Below are 24,165 nucleotides of genomic sequence, written 5' to 3' on the forward strand. Positions count from 1 at the left end.
CAAATGCAGAGCATTGTAAAAGTGCTCCAGATAGACTGCAAGGAATTTGGTGGTTTTCTGATACTTTGAAAATATACGACATAGTGTTCCAAGCGCTTCAGCCCGTCCTTCTTCAAATCTAAATTGCCGATAAAGCATGAGCCATGGCATCCAACTACAGTATAAACCACTATTGTTTGGCATAAACTCACCCGACTTCGTGCATCATGGCTGCTTGAAAAAGCCACTCGCCAAACATGTTCAAGATCGTGTTTCCATCAACCATGCCATTTGATCCAGCATCTATAGAATACAACAATGATATTGATTTTGAAAGACCCGTGATGGCGACAACAAAGTTTCGGCAGCTCAGTGCGCATGTATTTCCAATCATGTAGATTGTACGGTGCCAGGAATATACCAGGAAATCACTTGTGAAATCAATGGAGATGTTTCCTCCATTATGCAACGCAATCGTGACGGTGGACTGCAGTTTAGACTCGTCAAATATATACTTTACAACATTTTGTGTGAGTCCATAAATAACTGCGCTCCAATGATGAATCACTTCTATTCGATGTGTCCATGTCACAAAGTGCTTTTTGAGACGATCCCACATTTCTACTGATAAAATTCCTGACCTAAGCCATATTTCCAGCAATGTTTTGATCATGGGTTCGCAAATTCTGTCTGCCATCACTGGTCCGCTGCAATACGGTTCAATATCATCCAACAAAGGTGTAGCGACGGATTTGGACGACTTTAAATTTCCTGGTGTGCTGGGTGTTGAAAGAACGCCGATCGGTGTTCGAGTACTGATGGGCTGCGTTAGAATAATGTCGCTGATTCCCAACAATACCTTGAAAAGAACTACCCATGTTTCTGTTGTAAATGTATTTGCCAATGTTTTTGATGCTGCCAATAAAATAGACAACACCTTTCTGCAGAGCTCAATATGCGCTGCGGTGTTATCAGCACACTCTTCTAAATCTGATATTTTGGAATTGGTGGATATTGATTGCTGCAAATTGATTGATTGAACACTGTTTCCAACTCTTGGCACAAACATGAGCGAGTAGTGTTTGAATATTGTCTACGCATTTGGGTTTGGTAATGCACAGATGGATTCCACAATGATAGTCAGCACGATCGCTCAACACTATGTTTGACTGCATATATATTAAAATAACACATGATGAATCACCTGAAAGAATCCTTGAGCAAGATCGCTGCTGTCACCACATTGTTGGATAATAGCAGGTCGTGTTGATTTTTCAAGAAGCCACGAGTGATACACATTGATGGCATCCTGTATTACAATCACATCTTCGATAGGTAGCGAAAATCCCTGACCAATGACCTCCATCATCCAATTAACATGGGTAGCAGAGGTTAAAATGGCACCTGGATCACCAAGTGGTGAGCTACGAGGTAGCAAACACTGCGTAATTTCCAAGATGAGTTTACGTTTTACAGACAATGGGAATGCATTGAGTATCCCGGAATCTGTATTCACCCATTGACAGTTGAATTAGCATTATTTTCAAATGGACGTTTTCGACATGTTTGGTATTTTTGAACAATGCTTGTCCATGGACCTTCAAACTAGTGCCAACTCACAATAAATCCAATACTGAATTTATACTGGAATGTGTTGAGCAGCCATGAACTAGTATAGTATGTCAACCAACTCATTTCAACTTGATGATAATAGCGTGTACATTGTAAATGCAAGTGACACCAATGTCTTCTATTTGCCCATATCTGGTCCAAAATCTATGGATATTCATCACCAAGACATGTCCAAGCACAGCTCTATGTAATGGAGCAGACCATCAACAGCCATAATTCCAAGACTCATCTCACCTGGACTCGGAGCAAACATTCCCAGCTCTCCCAGTTTCGACGCGAACATCTGCTTTCTTGAAAATTGTAACTTGGAGTAAAATAGGATAGTAAATCCAGCAATGGAGTCGGTTCAATATGGTATGGCACTGGCAACCAACACCTTGAGTAGAATCAATGTGGTCTTGAAGTTTAATTATGAATTCATACCATTTGATGCACCTGACTGGCCGACATACTAACGAATCGTTTGACTTTAATCTCAACTGTGCTGGTATCGAATGCATGCACTGACCATCCGCTGGACACCTTCTATTCAATTGAGAAATCCCATCAGACTCACTATTGACCATTTTCGAATCTGGCACAGTCACACTACAACCCATTCGACAAACCAGTTTTGCAAAAACCCTCATTTTTATGGGCCAACATGATGGTTGCATGACGCTTGGAGGTAAACTGCACTTTGGACCAATACAAGGGCATGCATTCATTGTTTGGTATTCGTTTACTGGATACCAGAGACTACTAGTATATCCTGCTTTTGCAGTGAAACGTACTGACTTGGATCAATTTATAATGTGCAATTCATGTAGAATCTCAGGACATGTACACTCCAAACACGGACAAGGTTCTTTCAGAGTTGACATATTATGGTATCGTTGGACACTTGGATCTTGGATTCATCAAATACATTTTTGTCGTGGTGGATCGTGACTTGGTTGCAACCAACATCCAGCAAACTGTTCATGTTTGGCATATTCGTGATGTTAAGCCGATAGTGGTGTTTAAAAGTTCAATATCGCCTAGTTTACGCGAGGTATATGATTTCAACGAGTCGCTAGTAATTGAAAATGTTACACCCAATGCACTATTGTATGATAATCGATCTAATACAATTTAAATGAAAATACAATGCCACAGGAAGAGCACGAAAGAATATGCCTAAGACTTATCAAGGACGAGTACTGTGCTGGAAACAAGTACTATTCTTTGGATATGGATCTAGCCAATGGATCACTATCAGGGTTTGAAAATAGTTTAAACTACTCCAGATCCAGCACGAACGCACATTCCTTTTTCTCGCATGCCAATGATCAATATGTGTGGAATAAGCATATGTTGCGTATTTTTGTTGACAAGGGGACCGATGCATTTGTGACACCAATAATATGCGGCCATGTAGGATCCATGGTGACCAGCATTCAAAACATATCAGTGTCTGTTTTTTTGATATCCAGGATCAATCGCCATCAAGCTGGAGCTCGATATTGGTGTCGTGGAGTAGACGAGTTTGGACACTCGGCAATAGAAGTGGACACCAATGTTTTGGTAGTGCACGACCACGGCATATCTTCGTTTTGTATGATTCGTGGATCTGTGCCACTGTTTTGGAATCAAAAAAACGTTACAGAACCGTTTTGCGAGCCACCAATCGATCTCAGTCAAGTTCAGTCAAACGAGTCCATGGACGCAATGAGTCATCATTTTGAGCATCTATTACAAAGTTATGGTCAAAAGATATACGCTGTTGACCTGCTCAACTGTCGCGATCACAACAGCGATACCGCCAAATTAAGCCGAGCATATGAAAAGGCTTTGATTGGGTTTCATGGTGACAATGTGGCTTACCTTCGACAGCAAGCACCAACTAATTTGAAGACAAGTCAGCGTTTGATGCGGATTTTGGATGATATTCTTTGTGAGCACAAGTATAATCGCATTGATGATAGAGTCAGTAGTACGGTAATCAACTGCAAACAACAGGCAGTAATTCGGTTCAATTCGCTTGATTGCGTAGATGAAGTTAGTTTGGCACATTATCATGTATCAAGCTACATTTTTCGACAAATTATGTGCGATCTGGCAGGATGTGAATCGCATCTTCAAGACTTGAATTTTGACACTGATCGATCTTGGAGGAAGCTATGGATCGACAACTCAAACATGCTTAGCCAATATTACACCGGAACGTCAATGATATGCACGCATCTGCTATCTCTAGAAGTGGGATGGACAATACCTGCTTCATTGAAACTCATTGGCATTTGGCTGTCAAGAAAATATATGGGTCATTTTCAAGATTTTGCTCGTCAAGATGGACTAGAGTTGTTCATGGGAAATCAGGATGACCATCGTATCGGGTTTTTGACACCACAATCATCCAAGAGTGAATTGATGAAAGAAAATACAATTCCACCAAAGAACACACCCGATTTGATTAGCCAGCTCAGCACGTCATTTATTCATCTCAATCATGAAAGGTCGGAAAATATCCCCTATAGCAGAAGTTTTGTCAAAAAAGATATAGCGGATCAGATTAATCTGCGACAGCGATTGACATACCACGAATTATCACAGCCTTGGCATCTTTCAATTATACTTGTAGCACGAAAGTTTACTGCACCAAGGAAAATTACAACGTATATCGAATTTGTGCTAGCAGTAGTATGGCTATTCATTTATACAGTTTCAGCCAAGATTTTTGGATATTACTCAAAGCTTTTGATTCGACGCCCACGAAAGGATATTGATCAAGATGCATTGCCTGTATGTGCTGTTCCACCTCCACATGGGATTGCAGTCAAGTTTGGTCGAGTAAAAATGGATCAATTTGGGCAATTCTACGAGTCGGACATGAGCAAAACTCATTCGTTTTCGCCATCGTTTGGATCAGGCCGTTGAAGCGATATTCAAACATCAACTTTTTAGTCGAGGTTCTATCTGTGGTTGCTATTCTATTAATATTTTTGGTGAGACTAGCAAACTATACATCATGCAATTTAAATCAGAAACCACTCCATAAACAAAAATAAATAAATCATATCAATATATTTGTATATAACAATCAAATGTATACGTGTAATTGGTAGGTATAGAAGCAATGTTTTGCAAAACAATTTAACAGCTTATTCATCTCAGTCAAGACTTTGAATGATAAGGTTTTTGTACAAAGTGTACTGATCAGTAGGCGTCGCCCAATCACTCGAGCTTCCACCAAAGAATGTCTCGAAATCAATTCCAAGGAATCCAACGCTAGAATCTGTTATCCATACAATCTCATTAAACTGGATCGCGGTTCTGCCATTAACTTTTACCGTGATAGATCCGTCAGCCACACCCACAGTATTGAGAGTGATAGTTTGACTGACAGTGACCCATTCTCCTGTGGGAAATGTCCATGATCCACGGCCAATAGATGTACCATAATCTGGGTTACAGACACTTTTAGGTGGTATTTTGCAGAATCCAGGTACTTGTTGATCAAATGGAAGATATATATAAGATTCACCAGCACCCCCGGTCCTAAACTAACATTCATAATATAGATTCTCGGGTTAATAAATAAGTTACAAATGTGCAATCAACTCCCAATCAAATAACGCTCACCATGAATCGAGACGAAAAGCAGTCTTGTGAATTGCGACCACCAGAGCATCCAGAATGTCCACCGTATATACCGGGCAACTTGCCACCCTTGACAAAATCAAACCCAGGTTGGAAATAGATATCATATTGAAACATGGTAGTTTTTGCTGCGCTAAGATCTATTGGTTGAGCATAGAACCCAGTTCCACCAATAATTGGACCACTAGGGTTATAGCTTCCAGCAGGGTAATCCACTTTCAAGACTATATTTCCCTTTACAACGGGGTCATTGACAAAATATCGATTGTCTACTCCGTACCTATCCTGCATAATATTTAGCTTGGAAAGGCTAGCTTGGAGAAAGTCAGAGGCTTGCCATCGATTGCCTGTCAATGTGGGTACCGAGGTAGAGGCAGTGGTAGTCGGGTCTTGAGTAGGGGTTGGAATAATACAGTATTGGACAGGACGCTTAATAGGAGTTTTCTTGGACGACGCATGCTTAACAGAGGTTTTCTTGGACGACGCACGCTTCATAAGTCGCAACTTTGACCTAGAGTTTTCCACATCGACACATTTTTGGTCTTTACATATGTTGGAGATGCAGTCCTCGTGAAGAAAGCATTCTACTCCTGAAGGGCACAATGTATCACAGCCAAGTGATACGCGTCCACATTGGGAAGCTGTGCAATAAGGGAATATTTGGGTAGTACAAAACGATGAATTAGCAAATTATATTCTGGTGATGCGTTAATGGCTCAGCTCAGTATGCATGTGGTGAATCATTCACTTGGTTTAGGCGGAATGATTTCCACCATATGGTAGGGCATGCATATAGGGAATAGGCAATCATTTTGCAAGATTTGGTCGGATATAGAAACTTACGTGAATTGCATCCAGAATGGTATGGAAATGCGAGAACAGCCGGAACTATGCCTGATGAGTTTAAAACAAGGTGAAAAGTAGATTAGTTTCTAATAAACACGATCAAAGCTTGATCCATTCACTAATGAATCAAAGGTGCAATCGTACCAGCAAGCCCAAATGTCAACGAGATTATGGCAGAGAAATGCATTTCAATGAAGTTGTAGTGAGTAAAAGGTATTGGACTACTTAAGTATGTTTCAGTGATACAGACTTAAAGAAAGATGTAACGCTGTATTTATATTTTTAGTCAACAATCTGAGTTTAAACCAACGCTTGCACATATGCCGTGAAATGACTAGATAAATTAAGCTGCAACAATCAATCTCTCAAAAGCGCGTGCATAGTTATTTTGTCTTTCTCAAACACAATAGCGCTTTTAGATTCGTAACAATCATTGAAAGTTGAATGGGTCGGAATGTTTTTAGTGAACAAGAAATAGTCAGTGCCACTCAGCACCAGGTGAACAAAAACTCGCTAGATGCAATCATCTATATGACTGAAAAATATTCATATGGCTGGTGGATTTTGCTGAGTCGACATAATTTAAACTCCGATGGTTGATAAACCAGGCATCTACCGACCCTGATTTAAAATGTATTCCTTTATGACCGACATAGTTCAGATTATATTATGTAATGCTTATAGCCGTGTGATACGCTGACAGGCTAATGTATACAATGGAACTGTCATCATTTCAGCTTTTCATAATAGCACATTCATTCAAATTTTGCACAATAAGCAATTGAAACTGCACAGTATTTACTAGACTGGTGCAAGGATTTGCTAATATATATGCTACACAATGGATTTATATCAGCGTTGACCAATGGCAAAATAAAAAACCAGTTCTAAAGTGGCAATTGTTTGAATTTCATTTTTTCCACTACGCTTTGGTTCCAGACAAGCACGGTCTGATGGTTGCGTTAAGACTCTGGTTTACAAGATACTGGCCAGTCTCGTTCAAAAATTAGTCGATTACACTAAAATTTGAAACACATCTCATAATTATAGGTCTGATCAATATTCAATCTTTAGTTTTTGCTTGCGAAAGTATGTGACCTGATCTCTTGGAGTAGCCCAATCATTTGTGCTTCCCCCAAAGAAAGTCTCGAAATCAATTCCCGCAAATCCAATGTTTGATGTCTGATACACAATATTCCCTGTGTCAATCACCGTATCCCCATTGACTCGAATCACCGCCAAACCATTACGATTGGGTAGCAGGGTGTGTGAATCGATGGTGTTTAAAGTAATGGTTTGCTGAACACTTGTCCATTCTCCAAGAGGGAATCGCCACGCTCCACGACCAATGGATGTACCATATTTATCGTCACAAACTGTGCCGGGAACTAATGGAATGGTTTGATTAATGCACAGTCGTGGGTCCTGAGCGTTTTTATCCGAGTAGAGGTAGAGCTCACCATCTCCGTACGCTCGAAACTTTTCGAGTAGGTTAGAGATATTAAATTTATCTTCATTCATTTGTTGGAGCTTAATGGATCGGGTTACTTACCATGAGTCTGGTAGAAAAGCAATCCAAGGCTTTAGCACCTCCAGAGCATTCTGGATGGCCACCAAATAAACCAGGTAGTTTTCCTCCCTTGACGAAATCAAATCCGACTGGAAATAGTACGTCGTATTGATATGTCACTGATTTGGCGTTTGAAAGATCTATTGGTGCACTATAGAACTAATGGTTGACCGTTGGCTCAAAGTCAACAATATGATATGATGAAACGTAATATTTTATAAAGTACTCACACCAGCTCCGCCGATTGGTGCATCGATGGCTTTGGGTCGATAGCTACTACCAGGATATCTATAAAAGAAATCAATTCATTGGTGAGGTTTGAAACACATACATGCTTTTATGCAAGTACAATATGTTCAATACAGAATTATGTACGCTTACAGTACTCGCCACACACTAGCGTCATACCCAGTAGGATCGCGAACAATATCTAAATTACCACGATCAATTCCATATGCAATTTCGACTAAATTCAAACCAGAATATTCCTGACAAGGATGAAGATCATCTCGCGATGTCCAGATCAATTGTGGCATGTTGCACAGGCTTTGTAAAACAAATCCTGGGGTGTTGGAGGTAGTATTGGCTGATCCGAGCATGCATGGCGTTTGAGGACATGCCTTTTTTGATCCACATGCTAAATAATACAAATGTAAAATTGAATAGGTTGATAATTTCATTGATTGCATGTATGAATATACTCATGAACATTAGAAACGAAATATACCTGTTGTGCAGTTGGGATACGCGATATATGGTTTAGGAAATATGGCTGGAATAACAAGCGGAGCACCTATACATCAATTAGAGCTGAATCAAGTTAGTCCATGTATGCTTAGTAAATGATATGCTTGTCAATATGTACTTGCCTAGACATTGGCCGCAATACATCACCACTAAAGTGGTCAACACACGTAACAAAGCCATGATATTGTATAGTCTACTGCACACGCAATATACCTTGAACAATGTTTGAATTCAGATATGCTATTTGCCGATTTAAATAAAAAACAATAATATAGCGTTGATTTGTGCAAATGCTGTTTAACGATAGTACTGCTTCAACCTTTTTGATATATGATTCGGAATGGCATTACGAATGATGATAATTTGGCAGATTACGAGTCGGAGAACACGGTGAAATGTGAGATAAAATGCAATCTAACATTCTTGTGGAGTCAAAAAGACACTAGTAAACATGAAGCTAAAGCACTGGATAAATAATCAAAGGTTTGCAAGCCAACGTCTTGATGTAAAAATGTGGCTTTCATACCAGATAAATTAAAGCAATTCATTATCCAAAACTCGACATTAGACTGCAGTTTATTTCTTAGAAAGCACATTGGAAAAGCCAGCCAATCGCTTCAGGTTTTTGTTATCGCCCACTCTGTCTTTCCAAGTCGACTTTCTCAACTTAATTGGCCGGTTTCCCACATATTTGCCTACAAAACATTCAAAAAGTATAGATTAGCACGACCAAAAGCATCCAAACTCATCACAACTAGAGTTTACCGTTCATCTCCCGCATGGCCTTGACAAAGTCTTCTGGATCTTTAAAACTAACAAACCCAAATCCTTTACTCTGATTGTTTTTATCCCGAACAACATGTGCACGGAGCATTGATGGATATTTGCTAAACGATTTTGTCAGTAGATCATCGGATACTTCGTTTCCAATATCTCCACAAAAAAGTCGGTAGTCGTTCTCATCCCACTCAAGCATAGTCGGGTCAGACCACACCTTACCACCAGCCACTCTCATTGTGAGTCGTTTTTGCCTTTTTGTCGATTGAATAGGATCCAGTCGGACTGTATCGGCGGTTGACTGGGCGGATGCAGATATATGAGTTGCAGAGGTAGGATTAGATTTACCAACAGAAATGGCGGCTGTAGTAGCTGACTTGGGTGCAACTCCCGTTGATAGTTTGGTTGCATCTCGTTTAGATCGAACCTGGATTGTTGCAGATGATCCTGTTTGTTTGGATTTGTTTGGAGTGTAGCCAACTGGATAAGGAACACCATTATTCGATTCAGTGTTGGCAGGATGTCCTTCTGGAAAAGGAGTTGATGAGTTGTTTTTATTGCTGATAGTGGCAGCATCTGTTTTTGCATCATCATGCTTCCCTATTGTTCCTGATCCAGAGGCATCTGTGGATGACTTGGCAGATGCCGAAACAAGTGGTTTAGCATATTGCGACATTGCTGCAGAATATTCTGCAGCGTACATGGCAGCATAGTAAGCGGCAGTCGCTGTATCGACTCCCAAGGATGTGTAATATGCATTGTAATGGGTGTAGAGTGATGCTGCATCGAGCGGTTTGCTAGTGTCAACAGATCCTGAAAATGCATCCGGACTGTTACTGTCCATTTTAGTAACAAGTAAAGACCAATCCTGTTGGGTAATAAAAATGGTATTAATATGAGCAAGTCTAAATTGTCGAGTTGATTCTCAATAAAAGGAAACTCGACTAAATTATGCAGTTTGAATTTTACAGCTCTAGTCACGTAGAATGGATTATTTTTTTGTATTTGAAATGACTGTTTATTGGAAATGTTGGCTTTACACGCAACCAAGGAATATCTGGCACGATCGTGGCATTGAAGAGACTTTGTTCTGAAAACTCGCAAATATGCTCTAGTTCAAGATAGCAACGATTACACGTTTCAGGAATACATACCATTTCTGCATGCCAATCACCCAATGTTCACTTGTAATGAAGAGTTGAAAGATGTGGAATTTATTACAACTGTGATGTGAACAGAGTTGTCTTGTACAAAAATAGACATGAGACCAGTAGACACAATCTGATAAATTAGTGTAGATTATCATTTCATGAGACTGCTGTTTATTGTGTATTTTAACATTTATTATTCCATTTTATGTGAGTGCGGCTATATCAACAAGAATTAAGTATCATTCAGCCGTCCATCTTCCAGCAGTAGTTTTGGCTGCCATGAAATTATTTTGCCGTGGAATCCACTGCCAAAACTTGACACATCATCATAGCCTGTGCCTTCCTTTGATTCGTCCCTTCTTACCAGCATTACCGAATCATCCCCCAAACATGTTTCAATACGATCCAAGCACATGTCTCGTAAAAGAATATCTAAATTGCGTTGTTGAGCAGTAGATAGCAAGGCCTTTAGATAACTCCGTAGTGTTTTTGGATCTGATGCAAGATCTGTCAAAGGTTGACTAAGCAGTCTCAACGCAGATGAGTTGGCTGTGGCCTGTGTACCATCGCCAGTTTTGTTTAAAATGTATGAATTCAAAGCCAAGCTTCTTTGGTCCTCGTAAAAGCTCCGAGAGGAGGAGTTGTACAAAGTGCCAGTCATTTCTAAACTACGGCGGTTGATTTGGGAAAGAGAGAGAGGGTCATTAAGAACACGGTTTCCTAGGCGATGCAAACGCATGCAAATACGATCCTCGTCAGTAAAATTAGATGGCTGCTCATCGATACATGGGACTGAATTAAATGAGCTGAGAGTAGCGGTAGTGTCGGTTCTGTGAAGAACAACAAATTGTGGAGTATGTGTTGAGCTGGTTTGATCGTCTGGCATTCCTGAAAGTGTCGATCGACTGCTGTTGTGTGGAAGTAAACGCATACGGTTCAAGGCATCAGTATAATCAAGACTAGAGCCTGCTTTGGAACGCATAGTATTGTGCAGGTTTTCTGATTGACCAGTATGGACAAGGTCGTCAGTACCAGCCAACCCCCTTCTGGACAATTGTCCAAAGGGAGAGGATTTTTCACCACCTCTGTTTTGCTGGGCAGAACGTCGCTCTTTACGGTAATAGGTGACCCTGATTGTGATAAAGATAAAAACTGAAAGGATAGATATACATGCAACCAAAAGACCAGCAATAGCAATGTTGGAGAAGGGAGTGCCGCCGCCTTTCGATTCTTTAGATGGACTATTTGCTCCATTTGCAATTCCTTTTAGATCCGAATCTAAACACCATTTCAAATGTCATTATAGAATGGCGGCTTAGTGACTAATAAACAAAAGTATGCTGAAAAGCATGGTGTTTTAATAATTGAACGGGTTTGCTTTCTATACCTTGACAGATTCGTACACCCTTGGTACAAATAGCATCCTTGGCGAGGGTGTTGGGAGCACACATATATAAGCTCTCTAGGTCGCATGTGGTCAGACCTGGCATACGGGATAAATCAGGGACAAGATCAAACACATATGTATTTGAAAGATTACTGTCATTTATATTCAAAGATGAGCAAGTTTTAATGTTCAAGGTCTAAAAATCTGTTTTGTATACAATGGGTTGAATGAGACTTACAGATAGGACAGTGTAGGAAAAGTGACAGGAATATCCCAAGGAATATCGCCCGAGATCATAGTATTTGAAAAGTCACTACCAGTAAGATTTACCGTTACAGGGTTAGCTTTGGACTGCAGTTGAAATAAAGGCAAGGTAGCTTACATATGTCTTAGAGTAGCACCATTAGAAAGTCCACTTGGAAGCAGTCCAACATGGCTATTTCCATGCAAATCAATATATTGTAGCTGGTCCAGACTCGATAAATCTAGCAAATATTGCATTTCACATGTCGATTTATCGTATGAGCACCAGTCATTTAGTATTTGATGGGTGAATTCGAAATAAAAATAAGTTAGAAATAGACTAGGTTGAACAGAGTGGTTGAAAGCGTTACAAGGAATGGTAGCCCTATACAGCCTTGAAAAGAAATCAAGGCAAAAGGCGTAGTTGAAAGCGAGAGTACAGGACCCATCCAGCAGTCATTGCACTCCAAATGATTGATGTTCAAGATAATACATTACCAGGAACAGAGCCAGTTAGTTGCTTGTGATTATGAAGAGCAATCAATCTCAAATGAGTCAAGTTTCCTGGGAACCCAGCTTCGGATAAGGTGCCTTGCAGAGTATAATTGCTGTGACCATCGATATAGCTGAGAACAAGTTCCAAAAGGTAAAAGTCATGAATGTTAGGATTAAAAGTGCAAGACGATAGCAGAGTATATTTCAAACTCACATCTCAGTGAGGTTTGGACCATCGCATGAAACCCAAATGCCTGGAGGCAGAGGGGAGTTGGACAGTAAGCGCTGCAGGATCGTAGGAGCACCTAAAGACCCGCTAGACCACTTGCAGCATTTTGGACCGAGTTCTTGGATAATAGTGGGCGGTAACAAGGTGGATAGCATTTGAATCAGTTGCAGACATGATGAAGCTTGAGTAGCGACAGCTTTAGACTTTGGTTGAATGGTGTTGGTAGTGCCGGCATTCGCAGGACCATCACTTTGCGACATTTGGTGTAAGATGAAGTGAATTCAAGCCTTGAAATTATTTGCAGCGCATTCACGTAAAATGGAACGCTTGCGATCTTGCTATTGAATGTCATTGCACTTGGAAATCGTTATTGGAAATAGTTTCAACTCTTTGATAAACTATGTTTGAAATCAGTTTTATTCACTGCAATTCAGATATCGAGTTTAGCTGTTTTCAACTCTATAGAACCTTGTGTCGTGAAATTGTAGTTACGCTTGCGTCTTAGTTGAAGATTGCACATTTCAAGAATAAATCTGTAGATGCTAATCACTAACAAGATTGATCATCCTTGTTAAAGAACAAAGTATTGCCAGTAAATTTAATGAAAACTATTGGTTTGAGATGGGTTGTTTATTGTACATTAACAACCTTTTTGTTCCATTTTACGTGAGTACGGCTGCAAGTTGTTCAGTCCTACTGTGGTGACTACTCAAACCAACATACTGCTTATTTCCCAGTGCTCACATCAAAGTTGGAATTCACTTTTCCCAGTAGATGATCTCCATATAACAGTGGTTGAAACAGTGCTGGTTTTCCTGACATCTTAACACACTCTGGTAGTGGAGCTATTATTGCATCAAAGTTGGGTTCAAAAAAGAATGGTACTGATATACGGAAACTGTCTTTGGTATGTATCACTCTATGTAATGTAGATGTGTATAGCTCGTTTGTCCAGACCTGATGTAGAATTGGGTTAGTGCGAGCAGCATCGAATGGGTTCAAGATATAATCAACTTACATTGACCATGTCACCAATGTTGATCACAAATGCTCCTGGAATCGGATCAGCATTGATCCATTCACCAGATTTGGACTTGACTTGCAATGCACCAGTGGTCTCATCTGTGTTCAGAATGGTCAAGCACCCATAATCAGTATGCTCACCACAGCTGATCCCCACATCAGCATCTTCTTTCATCAGAGGTGGATATCCAATCATGCGCATCACCCAGAATGAATTGTCCATGCTTGAATCAAAACAGTGCTCAGGAAGTCCAAGTCCCATTGCCATGGCTTGCATAGTAGCCATGCCCAATGCTTGCATTTTTTCAACATAACGATCCACAACATCTTGAAAATTAGCTGGACGAGCTGGAATTGGATTGGTTCCTGACAAAGTCTGGAGTCCTCTTTTTTTGATTATATGCTCCGGACCAACTGGCGCATATAGATCTAGATTGAATAGCATTCAAAAAACCAGTTACCCACTATGATCGACTACACATTGTTTCTACAGCCATATCATGCCAACATACCGATACCCTCATGCCAATCTTTGGCATACTTGGTAATGTTTTGGCCTATTCGCTGGTATCCACGGGCCAAGTCAGTCTTTTCAATAGAGATCTCTTCCTTTTCTATCATAATAAGTGGGTTTAGTGTAGGACAGTATTTTTGATATATACTTGCACAGTTGCATCAACTACCTTCAAGAGGCAAAGCGAAAAAATCGCATGAAAGAGTACGGATTTCGCTGACTTCATGCTCACTCAAACCATGGCCAATTAGATAGAAAAATCCAAACTCTCGGCAAGCACTGTCAATGGCCTTGGCAGTTACAGTCTTTTCCTCAAAAGTGCCTTTACCAGATACAAAGGCACTGATGTCGACAATAGGCAGGGATGGCAGTGACGGAATAAGCATTCTTGTGTTGGGTTAAGCTTGATTAGCCGCTGACGGTCAAATCAAAACATTCCAAATCACGTGATATATGTTCATGACAAAAAGCTTGATTGTCAAATGTTGCTAAATTCAGCCCTAAAGAGTGGCCGCTAAAGACTTGAAAATCAACCAGAAGTTGTGTCATTATGACTGGAATTCAAGTGTTTTGTAATAATCGAACCAGTCATTACAATACCATCAATATCGACTGAGTGATCAAGTTTCACTAGTAGAATGCAATTTGAACCCATTTTCGAAATAATTCTACAAACTGGCTAATAACTCACTATACACCACGTAACCATCACAACTACAGTTATATTCATGTAAAGTAGAGCACTAAATAAGAGTATCTAATAAACAACCGCTTTATGAAATGGTTGGTCTCAGTCCCACATCACTTACTGAATGGCATTGTGCCCTTTGAATTCTTTGCTTAACTGGTCTTTTGGTGGCCATGAAAGCAATGGTCGCATTTCTGAAACATGCAATCATTGTTCCCTTGAACTAGAACGCAAACGTATAGGATTTAGAATGCATGAGCTTGTAGAGTTGAATTGACATCAAAACAGTCGAGCCAATATCCGAGTCCAAGCTTGCCAATCGTGTAATACATGGTTATACCAAATGGAAAGAAAAGAATACATTTAAAACTATAGTCTGTGCATCATATGATGCGCATTGTGTTTAGGAGAATTGAAAATGCCCGTTATTATAGCAGTCAATTCTTATTAAGAAAGCGTAAACATCCACCCACTGTTTATTAGCAAAATAATGACTCGAGAAAAATAAGCGTTTCATTTTATATGAATACGGCAGCAAAATAGTACAATTAAACCACGTGGTAAGCTACGGGTTTTGTCAATTCATGAAACCGACGCGTGGAGCGAATTATTTCAGCATTAACAAATGCAAGTTGGCACTGCATTTCCATTTCTTCTGGATTCAAACTCGCACTTGAAACAAACCGGTCTTGCACTTGTCCTTTTGCTCTCAGTCCTCAATTCTACTGTTTGATTTAATTACAACCTGCCAGGTTGTTGAAATAAACGGTGATTCTTCAATACTATCATGAATAGTAACTTGGAATACAACGACGATGGTTAGTTGTTTTCTTTAATTACCATATGCATGAATCAAGCTTCTAGCGAATTATTGCCATATCGACACCTTCACTAATTATACTATTACTTTCTATACAACAAAATCATATATTGTGTTCCATGCATTCATTACTGTACAACCCTTTGTATAATTCATTACTTTGACGATGGCTTTTTGATTTTTCACAACGGTCTGGGTCTGACTGCAACTGTATATCGATGAAACATGTATTGCCATGACTGTAGATCGTCAACGAGGTTACCCTATGCCACCGCAGAGGAATCAGTCCAACAGGAGCTACAATCCACCTTCAGCTACTTCAGAGGTGCAATTTTCTCCTCGTCCACCTGTAGCAGGACATTATCAGCAGCAATTTCAACAGTCAAAGTATGCGCCAGCACCATCTTCATATAGTGGCTCATCTCCGCCTCAGCACAGGCCTTTGCTTTCTACAGAATTGCATAATGGCAGTAGCTATACCAATCAGATGCCGTCTGGCCTCATTACATCTCTTTCTCCAAGCCACAGAAATATGGCGGACCATTCTATTCAGTATGGCGTTGCTGCAAATCCAAACGCCAGTCAGCTGATACCCCACAATGCTATTGCTCGCAAACGCACTGTTCGCAATATTCCTTTGACCCCACAGGGCAACTTGGTGATTGATGTGCCTGTTCCTGACAGAGTACTACAGATGGGAAAAATTGGATCTGGCGAAGAGTTTACCCATATGCGATATACTGCAGTCACTTGCCCCGCAGATGATTTCGTGAAGCGTGGATACACTCTCCGTCAGCAAGAGTATGCCCGTCCAACTGAACTGTTTATTGTGGTAACCATGTACAACGAAGACGACTATTTGTTTTGCAAGTCAATGCAAGCCCTGTTCAAGAACATTGTATATCTGTGTTCGCGAACACGATCCAAGACATGGGGTGTAGATGGCTGGAAAAAAGCCATCATCTGCATTGTATCTGATGGTCGTGCCAAGGTTAATCCTCGTGTGTTGGACGTATTGGGATTGATGGGTGTATACCAGGAAGGTATCATGAAGGACCATGTCAACGAAAGGCCTGTTACTGCACATTTGTTTGAATATACCACTCAAGTCTGTGTGACTCCCGAACTAAAGGTTCATGGCCATGAAAAAGGATACGTTCCCGTACAAATCATGTTTTGTCTTAAAGAAAACAATGCCAAGAAAATCAACTCCCATAGATGGTTTTTCAACTCTTTTGGCCCATTGATCCGACCCAATATCTGTATTTTGATCGATGTAGGCACTAAGCCTACCAACACCTCTCTCTACTCTTTATGGAAGTCATTTGACAAGAATGCCTCTATTGGAGGCGCCTGTGGTGAAATTTACGCCGAGCTTGGACCTGGATGCACCAATCTGTTTAATCCGTTGGTTGCTGCACAGAACTTTGAGTACAAAATGTCCAATATTTTGGATAAACCCTTTGAGTCGGTCTGTGGCTTTATTTCTGTACTGCCTGGCGCATTTTCCGCCTATCGTTATGCTGCACTTCAAGGTAGACCCTTGGAACAGTACTTTAAAGGTGAACTCATGCATGACGGTGCTGATATTTTTGCTGCCAACATGTATCTTGCCGAGGATCGTATCTTGTGTTTTGAGATATCTACCAAGCGTGGTGAAGCGTGGCTGCTCAAGTATGTCAAGGCTGCCAAGGCCGAAACAGATGTGCCAGACTCTGTTCCCGAATTTATCTCGCAGCGTCGTCGTTGGCTCAATGGCTCCTTCTTTGCTGGTGTGCATTCACTGACCCATTGGTACTATATTTTCCGATCTGGACACGGTATCCTGCGCAAACTACTGCTACTCTTGGAGTACATGTACAACTTTATTCAGCTGATCTTCAATTGGTTTGGACTGTCGTCCTTCTACCTCACCTTTACCTTTTTGTATGATGGATTCATCAACAAAAACGTGAATTTGGATGGAGTGCCAATTCAACTCTCGGGTGGACTGGGAGATATTGATCCTTTCTTTGGCAAAACAGATCTAGTGTTTCAGATCTTGCGAGAGCTTTACATTTTTGCTATTGTTCTTATTTTTATTTCGTCTATGGGTAATCGTCCTCAAGGATCAAAGTACGTTTACGCATCGTGTATATTTATCTTTGCAGTGATTATGGGATCCATGATTTATCTGTCTGGGTTCTCCGTCTTCTCCATCGTGCAGCAGCTGACTCCAGCAGAAAAGGCATCTTTTTCGACACTATGGGTATCCAATCCTGCCATGCGTGACACGATCCTATCTGTGGGTGCTACCTACGGCATCTACATTGTAGCATCGCTGATGCATCTGGATCCATGGCATATGCTGACTTCATTCCCGCAGTACATGTTCTTCTTGCCAGCCTTTACCAACATTCTCAATGTTTATGCTTTCTGCAACTTGCATGATGTTTCCTGGGGCACAAAGGGAGACAATTCAGCCTCGTCTTTGGGAGGAGCTAAAACTATCAAAGGAAAGGATGGTAAAATGACAGTCGAGGTCGAAGTACCGACTGATCACAATGATATCAACGCAAACTATGAGACCTTTATCCGCAACCTTCGTCAACCTCGTCCCAATGAAAAGAAGCGACGAGATGCCAAAACCAAACAGGAAGACTACTTCCACAACTTCCGCACCCGTATTGTTCTGACATGGATGTTTATGAACGCAGCTGTGATTATTGTGTTTACGACTGAAAGTATTCGTAGTCGTATATTGCCTGTTTTAGGGATTAGACAAACCAAGAGCTTTAACCCATACCTGCAGTTTATCTTTTACTCTATTCTTGGGTTGACGGGTGTGCGGTTTATTGGGTCCACTATGTATCTTATTACCAATGCAGTGTTTCGCTAATACAAAATGAATCCTAATTTAAAGCATCTTTGGATCTGCTGACGGCTGTATTTTCTGTAATAAAAACTATTTTTGAAATCAAACAGCTGACAGTCTAAAAGTAAATTCAAACAACCAATGATCACGTGTATGGGTAAGCTGACGTCAATGACGGCCGTGAATTTCTGACATTTTATCTTAACGAACAATGTCGTCCGTGTGTCGTAGTTCCAGGCGAGTGTTTGGCCTGGCTCTCTCTTGTAGAATCAATACTGTTACTTCACTCGTATCCGATTCCTATTGTCTGCTTCCTACTCGCATCCAGCTCCAGTCTCGCTCCATCCCCTCTCGTATCGTCAATAAACAAGATCGCTCCTATCACTCCACTCCATTCACCCGTCAGCAACTAGACGACGAAACAAAAGCCATTCTCAATGGCGAGCGGTTTTCTGAACAGGTAGATGTGTGTATCGTTGGAGCTGGCCCTGCTGGCTTGTCTGCTGCTATTCAGATTAGGAAACGAGCCTTGGCTGATGGCAAAGATACTAGAGTCTTTGTGGTTGAAAAGGGCGCCGAAGTTGGTGAGTTTTATCGTATATACTTTGGTCGAGTATTCATTGCAACAGCGATTGTTTTGTTTTTAGATATTGGCACTGGGTGCCATCAAAATGGAGGCCAAGTTGCAACTGCGGCTATTTTCAAAACTATCTCATTGCTGTATTTTGTTGATCACCCTACCTACAATATCCCTTTAGCTTAATCTGGAATGTAGTAGACATTTCATTGGCTCACTATACAAGCAACTTGGGCTAACATTGATTAAACAGGCGCGCATATCCTTTCTGGAGCTGTCCTCGAGCCGCGCGCACTGAACGAACTCATTCCAGATTGGAAAGAAAAGGGTGCTCCGCTCAATACTCCTGCTACAAAAGACAGAATGTATCTTTTTACTGAAAAATATGCTGTTCCAATTCCTCATCCACCCCAAATGACCAACTCGGGAAACTATATTGTCTCTCTCAACAACTTTGTCAGATGGTTGGGCGAGCAGGCTGATGAAGTCGGTGTGGAGATTTATCCTTCATTTGCTGCAAGCGAGATCTTGTATCATGAAGATGGATCTGTCAAGGGTATTGCTACAAACGATGTTGGTATTGGCAAGGATGGCAAGCCCAAAGATAATTTTGAGCGCGGAATGGAGATTCATGCCCGAGTAACATTGCTTGCCGAAGGGTGCCATGGCAGTTTAACAAAAAAACTTATTCAAAAGTTTGATTTGCGTAAAGATTCTGAGGCCCAAACCTACGGTATTGGCATCAAAGAGGTATATTTATTGATATTAGATCCAAGGGTTGGTTTCAAAGTATGCATGGTATTGACGTCATGTTTAATTAGGTTTGGGAGCTTGATCCTTCAAAGCATGATCCAGGCTTGGTTCTTCATTCAGTCGGATGGCCCATGGACTACAAAACCTATGGCGGTGCATTCATGTACCATTTAGAGAATAACCTGTGTGCGGTTGGCTTTGTCACGTCGCTCAACTATTCTAATCCAACCCTCAGCCCATATCGCGAGTTTCAGAGATACAAGCATCACCCACATATCAAAAAATATTTAGAAGGCGGTAAAGTACTATCTTATGGTGCCCGTGCACTTAACGAAGGAGGACTTCAGAGTATTCCAAAGCTGATTGTTCCCGGCGCTGCCTTGATTGGATGTACTGCCGGATTTCTCAACGTTCCTAAAATCAAGGGCACCCATACTGCTATGAAGAGCGGTGAGTCTTTTGATATAGATGAAGCAATGTATTGTATCAAGATTTGATTCACTGATATTTTGATTTGCGCTTGTAACATGCAGGTATGCTTGCCGGTGATGCAGCTTACGAAAAGATTGAGGGCATTTCTGCCGGATCTGACACTACCGAACCCTCCACTGCCCCACTTCTTCTCACAAACTATGTAGACACGTTGAAATCATCATGGGTATGGAAAGAGCTGTATGAAGTACGCAACATTCGCCCTTCTTTCCATTCTGTTCTTGGATTGTGGGGTGGTCTCATTTATTCCGGGTTGGACACCTTGTTTTTAAAAGGACGAGTTCCCTGGACATTCAGTCATCCAGCGCAGAAAGACCATGAATCCCTCACACCCATCAAATCTGCTAATCCAATTCATTACCCTAAGCCTGACGGTGTCATCAGTTTTGATCTTTTGGAAAGCGTTTCTCGCACTGGCACATCTCACGAAGAAAATCAACCCGTACACCTTCGTCTCAAATCTGGTCCATCTCCACAGCTTGAACATAACTGGAAGGTATATGGTGGCCCCGAACAGAAATTTTGTCCTGCTGGTGTTTACGAGTACCTTGATGATGAAGCAAACCCTGGAAAAAAACGGTTTCAGATTAATGCTAGCAACTGTATTCACTGTAAAACGTGCGATATCAAAGATCCTAGTCAGAACATTGACTGGAGTGTACCCGAAGGTGGTGGTGGACCCAAGTACGTCAATACATGATTATTTCAAACAATCTATTTTAAAAGCAACAATGCCATAGGTTTCCATCCACCTAAGATTGCTAAAATAAAAATTGCTTCAAATTCAACTGAGTGATACGTATTAGTGTACATTTGAGTGGATTCAATTTCAGTGTCCTAACAAATCATATCTGAATAAACTTCAAGTGTTTGCATCCATTGTTTTTGTTTAAACTGTACTGCTTTCAGTCTACGTTTATAGAAGCCATCCAGATATTACTTTTAGTCGATGGTTAGCAATTGAAACAGAAATAATAGTTTGAAAAGCTCTTCCACACTCGATTCATTTGTTGCAGTGTTTAGGGCGATATGGGTGATTGTGAACTTGGCAGATTGGGTGTGGGCGAGTATGTTGGTGACCTAGCAAGTCCCAATCGATCCATAATAATACCCTCTATTATCATATTTTAAACATGTATTTATAGGATTAGTCACGTCTAGTAAAATGCAGGTCAATGCATATATAACTGTGAAAGCATCACCTATTCTAGCATAATCTTGTTCTGGGTCAGTTGGAAATGGAGCGTGGAGTGTCGAAGTAGATCCAAGTAGTGCCATGGAATGTATTGAGGCCTCGACAATGCTTACAGCTATAATAGCATCCATGACCCTAACATCGTGCCGGCACATTAATCTAGCATGTGCCTGAGCTAATCGAATTAAGCTTTCAAGCAGTCGAATGGTCGTTCTCGCTGAATTCTGCAAATCCCCTCCTCTTTGCAACTGATAGTACTTTTTTAATACATCGTTTGCTTCTGGAGTGAGTTTTGGCATGTATGTTTCTTTGATGTAGCATATATAAGATTGAAGGCATTCGTGGTCCCATAAATCCCCAACAGCTTCTACTGGAGGTTTACCTGATATTTCAGTATCAAGGATAAACGAAGATACTACTTTGTCCCATTCGGGATTTTGTGTGTCGAGAAGAAGAAGAATAAGATCAAATCGGGAAAGAAGAGGGCTTGCTAATGCAATATTGACTTCGACTCCTTGTTTTGGATCGTATTTTCCCTTTGGATTTGTGCTAGCCAATATCGAGCATCGAGTATTAAGTTTGCATACAAGACCAGCCTAAAACCGAATGTCAACACGTTTGCACATTCATGTATAGCATTGCCAACTACAACTCAATATACCTTGGCTACGCTAATAGTCTGAGCACATATAGTTAGTATTCAAAATAAACAGCGGTTTCAATCAATAAAGCAGTGTACCTGTTGTTCCATGGCCTCATGGATTGCGGCCTTGTCGTTTTCACGAATACCACCAAATTCGTCAATACAACATAGGCCACGATCAGCAAGCACTAATGCGCCAGCCTCAAGCTGCCATTCTCCTGAATCACGATTCGCAGATACAGTTAGGCCAGCACTAGTTGATCCAATACCAGTGGTGAATACAGATCGTGGGCTTAACTGGGCCGCATATCGAAGAAACTGTGATTTTCCTGTACCTAGAATTTCCAAAAATGAGATTTGCAATCTAAAAACAAACCATTCAAGTACTACTACCTGGATCTCCAACGAGCAGAATGTGCGAGTCGCCGCGGATTTTAAGTCCATTTTCATATTTTGGCACTCCACCAACAAGCAATAGCATTACAGCAACTTTTACTACGTATAGTCCAAATACTTTGGGACAAAAGCTTTGGATAATTAGGTTTCTGCCTGTAAGTGGAGACTCTTTGTATTTATCCCAAAACTTTTCAAACCACATCTTGGTTTCGTCAGTCAGTAGCGCATTTGTAAAAGTTTGGTTGTTGAGGCGAATGTTATTGGCATGCATTGCAATTTCAATGTCGCAGCGCTCATTCGGAGATAAAGATGCCCATCTACGAATCACTGTTCCTGTAACCCATATATCATCGCCAGCTTTACATTCATCCACAAGATCATCTTCAAGAATGACCGCAATGGATCTAGGGATTGTACCCATGGCAAGTTTAGTGACTTGTTCCTGCACCTTGATCTCCTGATAGTCTTTGCATATATTTGAAAGATCATCTACATTTAAAGATTAATACAATCCATCAAGCATTTGACTTGAAAACTCGATACGCTTTAAACTTGCCTGAACTATTAGGAACTTCGACAAATTTTGTACCTTGACATTTTTCAGTGGTGTTTGATAGAGCAAAACATCTAGTAGGTTTGGGTATTGCATTATGCTGCTCACGATCATATTTGACCAAAAAAGTTTTGCCACATCCATTCATACAAGTCCATGTTTTGCATGTTTCAAGCATCTTGACCATGCCTGTACGAATTACAGTGCCTTTGAAAAAGACCAATCGGCCCACATCAGCACATCGAGGCACTCTAGATCGCACAATTTCCTCACAGTCATTGGGACGAGTAATACGAACGTGGCAGTTGCGTTTTATTGACAAGTGCTGAGCAATCTGGCTGGTGGATTTGATATGCTGTTGTGCCAGTATAAGTGATCGATCGAGAATAGGCAGCATTTGGGTAGGCTCTCTTACTAACAATGAGCTAAGAAATCCATTGAGCTCAATATAATCAAGTAAGCTAAGTTCCAGAGAAAAGTTGGCTAAAGGATCTGCTTGAGCCATTATATCGATTATTTCATCCTTGTGAAGCGTTTCCAAGTCTGCAGCCAATTGTTCTAATGGTAAAAACAGCGGTATCAGTGAATGACTAGTGCTGTTTGAACAAGATGCAGCTAGCGTAGACTACTAATGAGTTTACCTAAAATGTCAGGCACTCTAGCATGGTTGATTCGTTGTGTATGTCCAGTGCCTTCTATGGCTTCAATCCCACTAAGCATTCGTTCTCGTTTTTATCGGACAAGTAGAATTGCTTTAAATTTCAATCACAACTATCGACAAATGGAGAAACTATTTATATTTGAAACTCATTTCACGTTTAAATATTCTGATGGCATCAAGCAAGCTGTTGCAGTATTTTAAAAACGTGGATTCTCTAAAACTGAACGGTTGCTTTGGGTTCATGTACAGACTATATAGGCAGAGTTTCAAGATTGTCCAACTCAAATGAATGACCTTTTATGTTGAATCAAGAAGATTA

The 24,165-nt window shown here is 40.8% G+C and overlaps 10 protein-coding genes across 10 annotated transcripts; 3 read left to right on the forward strand and 7 right to left on the reverse strand.

Moving 5' to 3' along the window:
• Nucleotides 1-64: 64 nt before the first annotated feature.
• On the reverse strand, nt 65-1,894 carry BATDEDRAFT_27971 (uncharacterized protein; the record flags this gene model as incomplete). The annotated part of the gene is made up of 4 exons (XM_006682316.1): nt 65-118; nt 192-1,072; nt 1,184-1,485; nt 1,846-1,894. Coding segments are annotated over 4 exons (1,286 nt in total), but the record flags the coding sequence as incomplete, so codon positions are not given.
• A 350-nt stretch (nt 1,895-2,244) lies between these two features.
• Nucleotides 2,245-4,509, forward strand: BATDEDRAFT_92261 (uncharacterized protein; the record flags this gene model as incomplete). The annotated part of the gene is made up of 3 exons (XM_006682406.1): nt 2,245-2,278; nt 2,421-2,644; nt 2,749-4,509. 3 exons carry the CDS (start codon nt 2,245-2,247, stop codon nt 4,507-4,509), a joined length of 2,019 nt encoding a protein of 672 aa, XP_006682469.1.
• A 233-nt stretch (nt 4,510-4,742) lies between these two features.
• On the reverse strand, nt 4,743-5,727 carry BATDEDRAFT_92259 (uncharacterized protein; the record flags this gene model as incomplete). Its single annotated transcript, XM_006682444.1, has 2 exons — nt 4,743-5,135; nt 5,215-5,727. 2 exons carry the CDS (start codon nt 5,725-5,727, stop codon nt 4,743-4,745), a joined length of 906 nt encoding a protein of 301 aa, XP_006682507.1.
• A 1,397-nt stretch (nt 5,728-7,124) lies between these two features.
• Nucleotides 7,125-8,575, reverse strand: BATDEDRAFT_36125 (uncharacterized protein; the record flags this gene model as incomplete). The annotated part of the gene is made up of 6 exons (XM_006682378.1): nt 7,125-7,557; nt 7,631-7,807; nt 7,879-7,936; nt 8,030-8,285; nt 8,376-8,441; nt 8,563-8,575. The coding sequence occupies 6 exons, from the start codon at nt 8,573-8,575 to the stop codon at nt 7,135-7,137; spliced, it is 993 nt and encodes a 330-aa protein (XP_006682441.1). The 3' UTR covers nt 7,125-7,134.
• Nucleotides 8,576-8,953: 378 nt separating this feature from the next.
• Nucleotides 8,954-10,060, reverse strand: BATDEDRAFT_92096 (uncharacterized protein). Its single transcript, XM_006682445.1, has 2 exons — nt 9,161-10,060; nt 8,954-9,090 (listed from the first exon to the last, which is right to left on the reverse strand). The coding sequence occupies exons 1-2, from the start codon at nt 10,014-10,016 to the stop codon at nt 8,972-8,974; spliced, it is 975 nt and encodes a 324-aa protein (XP_006682508.1). The 5' UTR covers nt 10,017-10,060; the 3' UTR covers nt 8,954-8,971.
• A 495-nt stretch (nt 10,061-10,555) lies between these two features.
• BATDEDRAFT_36126 (uncharacterized protein) lies at nt 10,556-12,937 on the reverse strand (the record flags this gene model as incomplete). Its single annotated transcript, XM_006682379.1, has 6 exons — nt 10,556-11,601; nt 11,711-11,862; nt 11,949-12,023; nt 12,093-12,195; nt 12,452-12,579; nt 12,663-12,937. 6 exons carry the CDS (start codon nt 12,935-12,937, stop codon nt 10,556-10,558), a joined length of 1,779 nt encoding a protein of 592 aa, XP_006682442.1.
• Nucleotides 12,938-13,290: 353 nt separating this feature from the next.
• On the reverse strand, nt 13,291-14,600 carry BATDEDRAFT_36127 (uncharacterized protein; the record flags this gene model as incomplete). Its single annotated transcript, XM_006682380.1, has 4 exons — nt 13,291-13,634; nt 13,696-14,129; nt 14,213-14,314; nt 14,384-14,600. The coding sequence occupies 4 exons, from the start codon at nt 14,598-14,600 to the stop codon at nt 13,404-13,406; spliced, it is 984 nt and encodes a 327-aa protein (XP_006682443.1). The 3' UTR covers nt 13,291-13,403.
• A 1,654-nt stretch (nt 14,601-16,254) lies between these two features.
• Nucleotides 16,255-18,600, forward strand: BATDEDRAFT_14509 (uncharacterized protein; the record flags this gene model as incomplete). Its single annotated transcript, XM_006682290.1, has 2 exons — nt 16,255-17,707; nt 17,747-18,600. 2 exons carry the CDS (start codon nt 16,255-16,257, stop codon nt 18,598-18,600), a joined length of 2,307 nt encoding a protein of 768 aa, XP_006682353.1.
• A 187-nt stretch (nt 18,601-18,787) lies between these two features.
• On the forward strand, nt 18,788-21,098 carry BATDEDRAFT_27979 (uncharacterized protein; the record flags this gene model as incomplete). Its single annotated transcript, XM_006682317.1, has 4 exons — nt 18,788-19,160; nt 19,407-19,903; nt 19,975-20,356; nt 20,440-21,098. 4 exons carry the CDS (start codon nt 18,788-18,790, stop codon nt 21,096-21,098), a joined length of 1,911 nt encoding a protein of 636 aa, XP_006682380.1.
• A 319-nt stretch (nt 21,099-21,417) lies between these two features.
• BATDEDRAFT_27980 (uncharacterized protein) lies at nt 21,418-23,905 on the reverse strand (the record flags this gene model as incomplete). Its single annotated transcript, XM_006682318.1, has 7 exons — nt 21,418-21,512; nt 21,601-22,189; nt 22,255-22,272; nt 22,333-22,571; nt 22,630-23,121; nt 23,222-23,743; nt 23,827-23,905. The coding sequence occupies 7 exons, from the start codon at nt 23,903-23,905 to the stop codon at nt 21,418-21,420; spliced, it is 2,034 nt and encodes a 677-aa protein (XP_006682381.1).
• Between the last annotated feature and the right edge of the window lie 260 nt (nt 23,906-24,165).

This window comes from Batrachochytrium dendrobatidis (genome assembly GCF_000203795.2).
Source record: "Batrachochytrium dendrobatidis JAM81 unplaced genomic scaffold BATDEscaffold_16, whole genome shotgun sequence".
Taxonomy (NCBI): Eukaryota; Fungi; Chytridiomycota; class Chytridiomycetes; order Rhizophydiales; genus Batrachochytrium; species Batrachochytrium dendrobatidis.

What these genes read in the sequence shown, in the direction of transcription:
- BATDEDRAFT_92096 (XM_006682445.1), bottom strand. Translation starts at nt 10,016, where the DNA reads ATGGACAGTAACAGTCCGGATGCATTTTCAGGATCTGTTGACACTAGC. An exon ending in GGCCATGCGGGAGATGAACG is followed by an intron (nt 9,091 to 9,160) that starts GTAAACTCTAGT and finishes AATGTTTTGTAG; the next exon opens with GCAAATATGTGGGAAACCGG.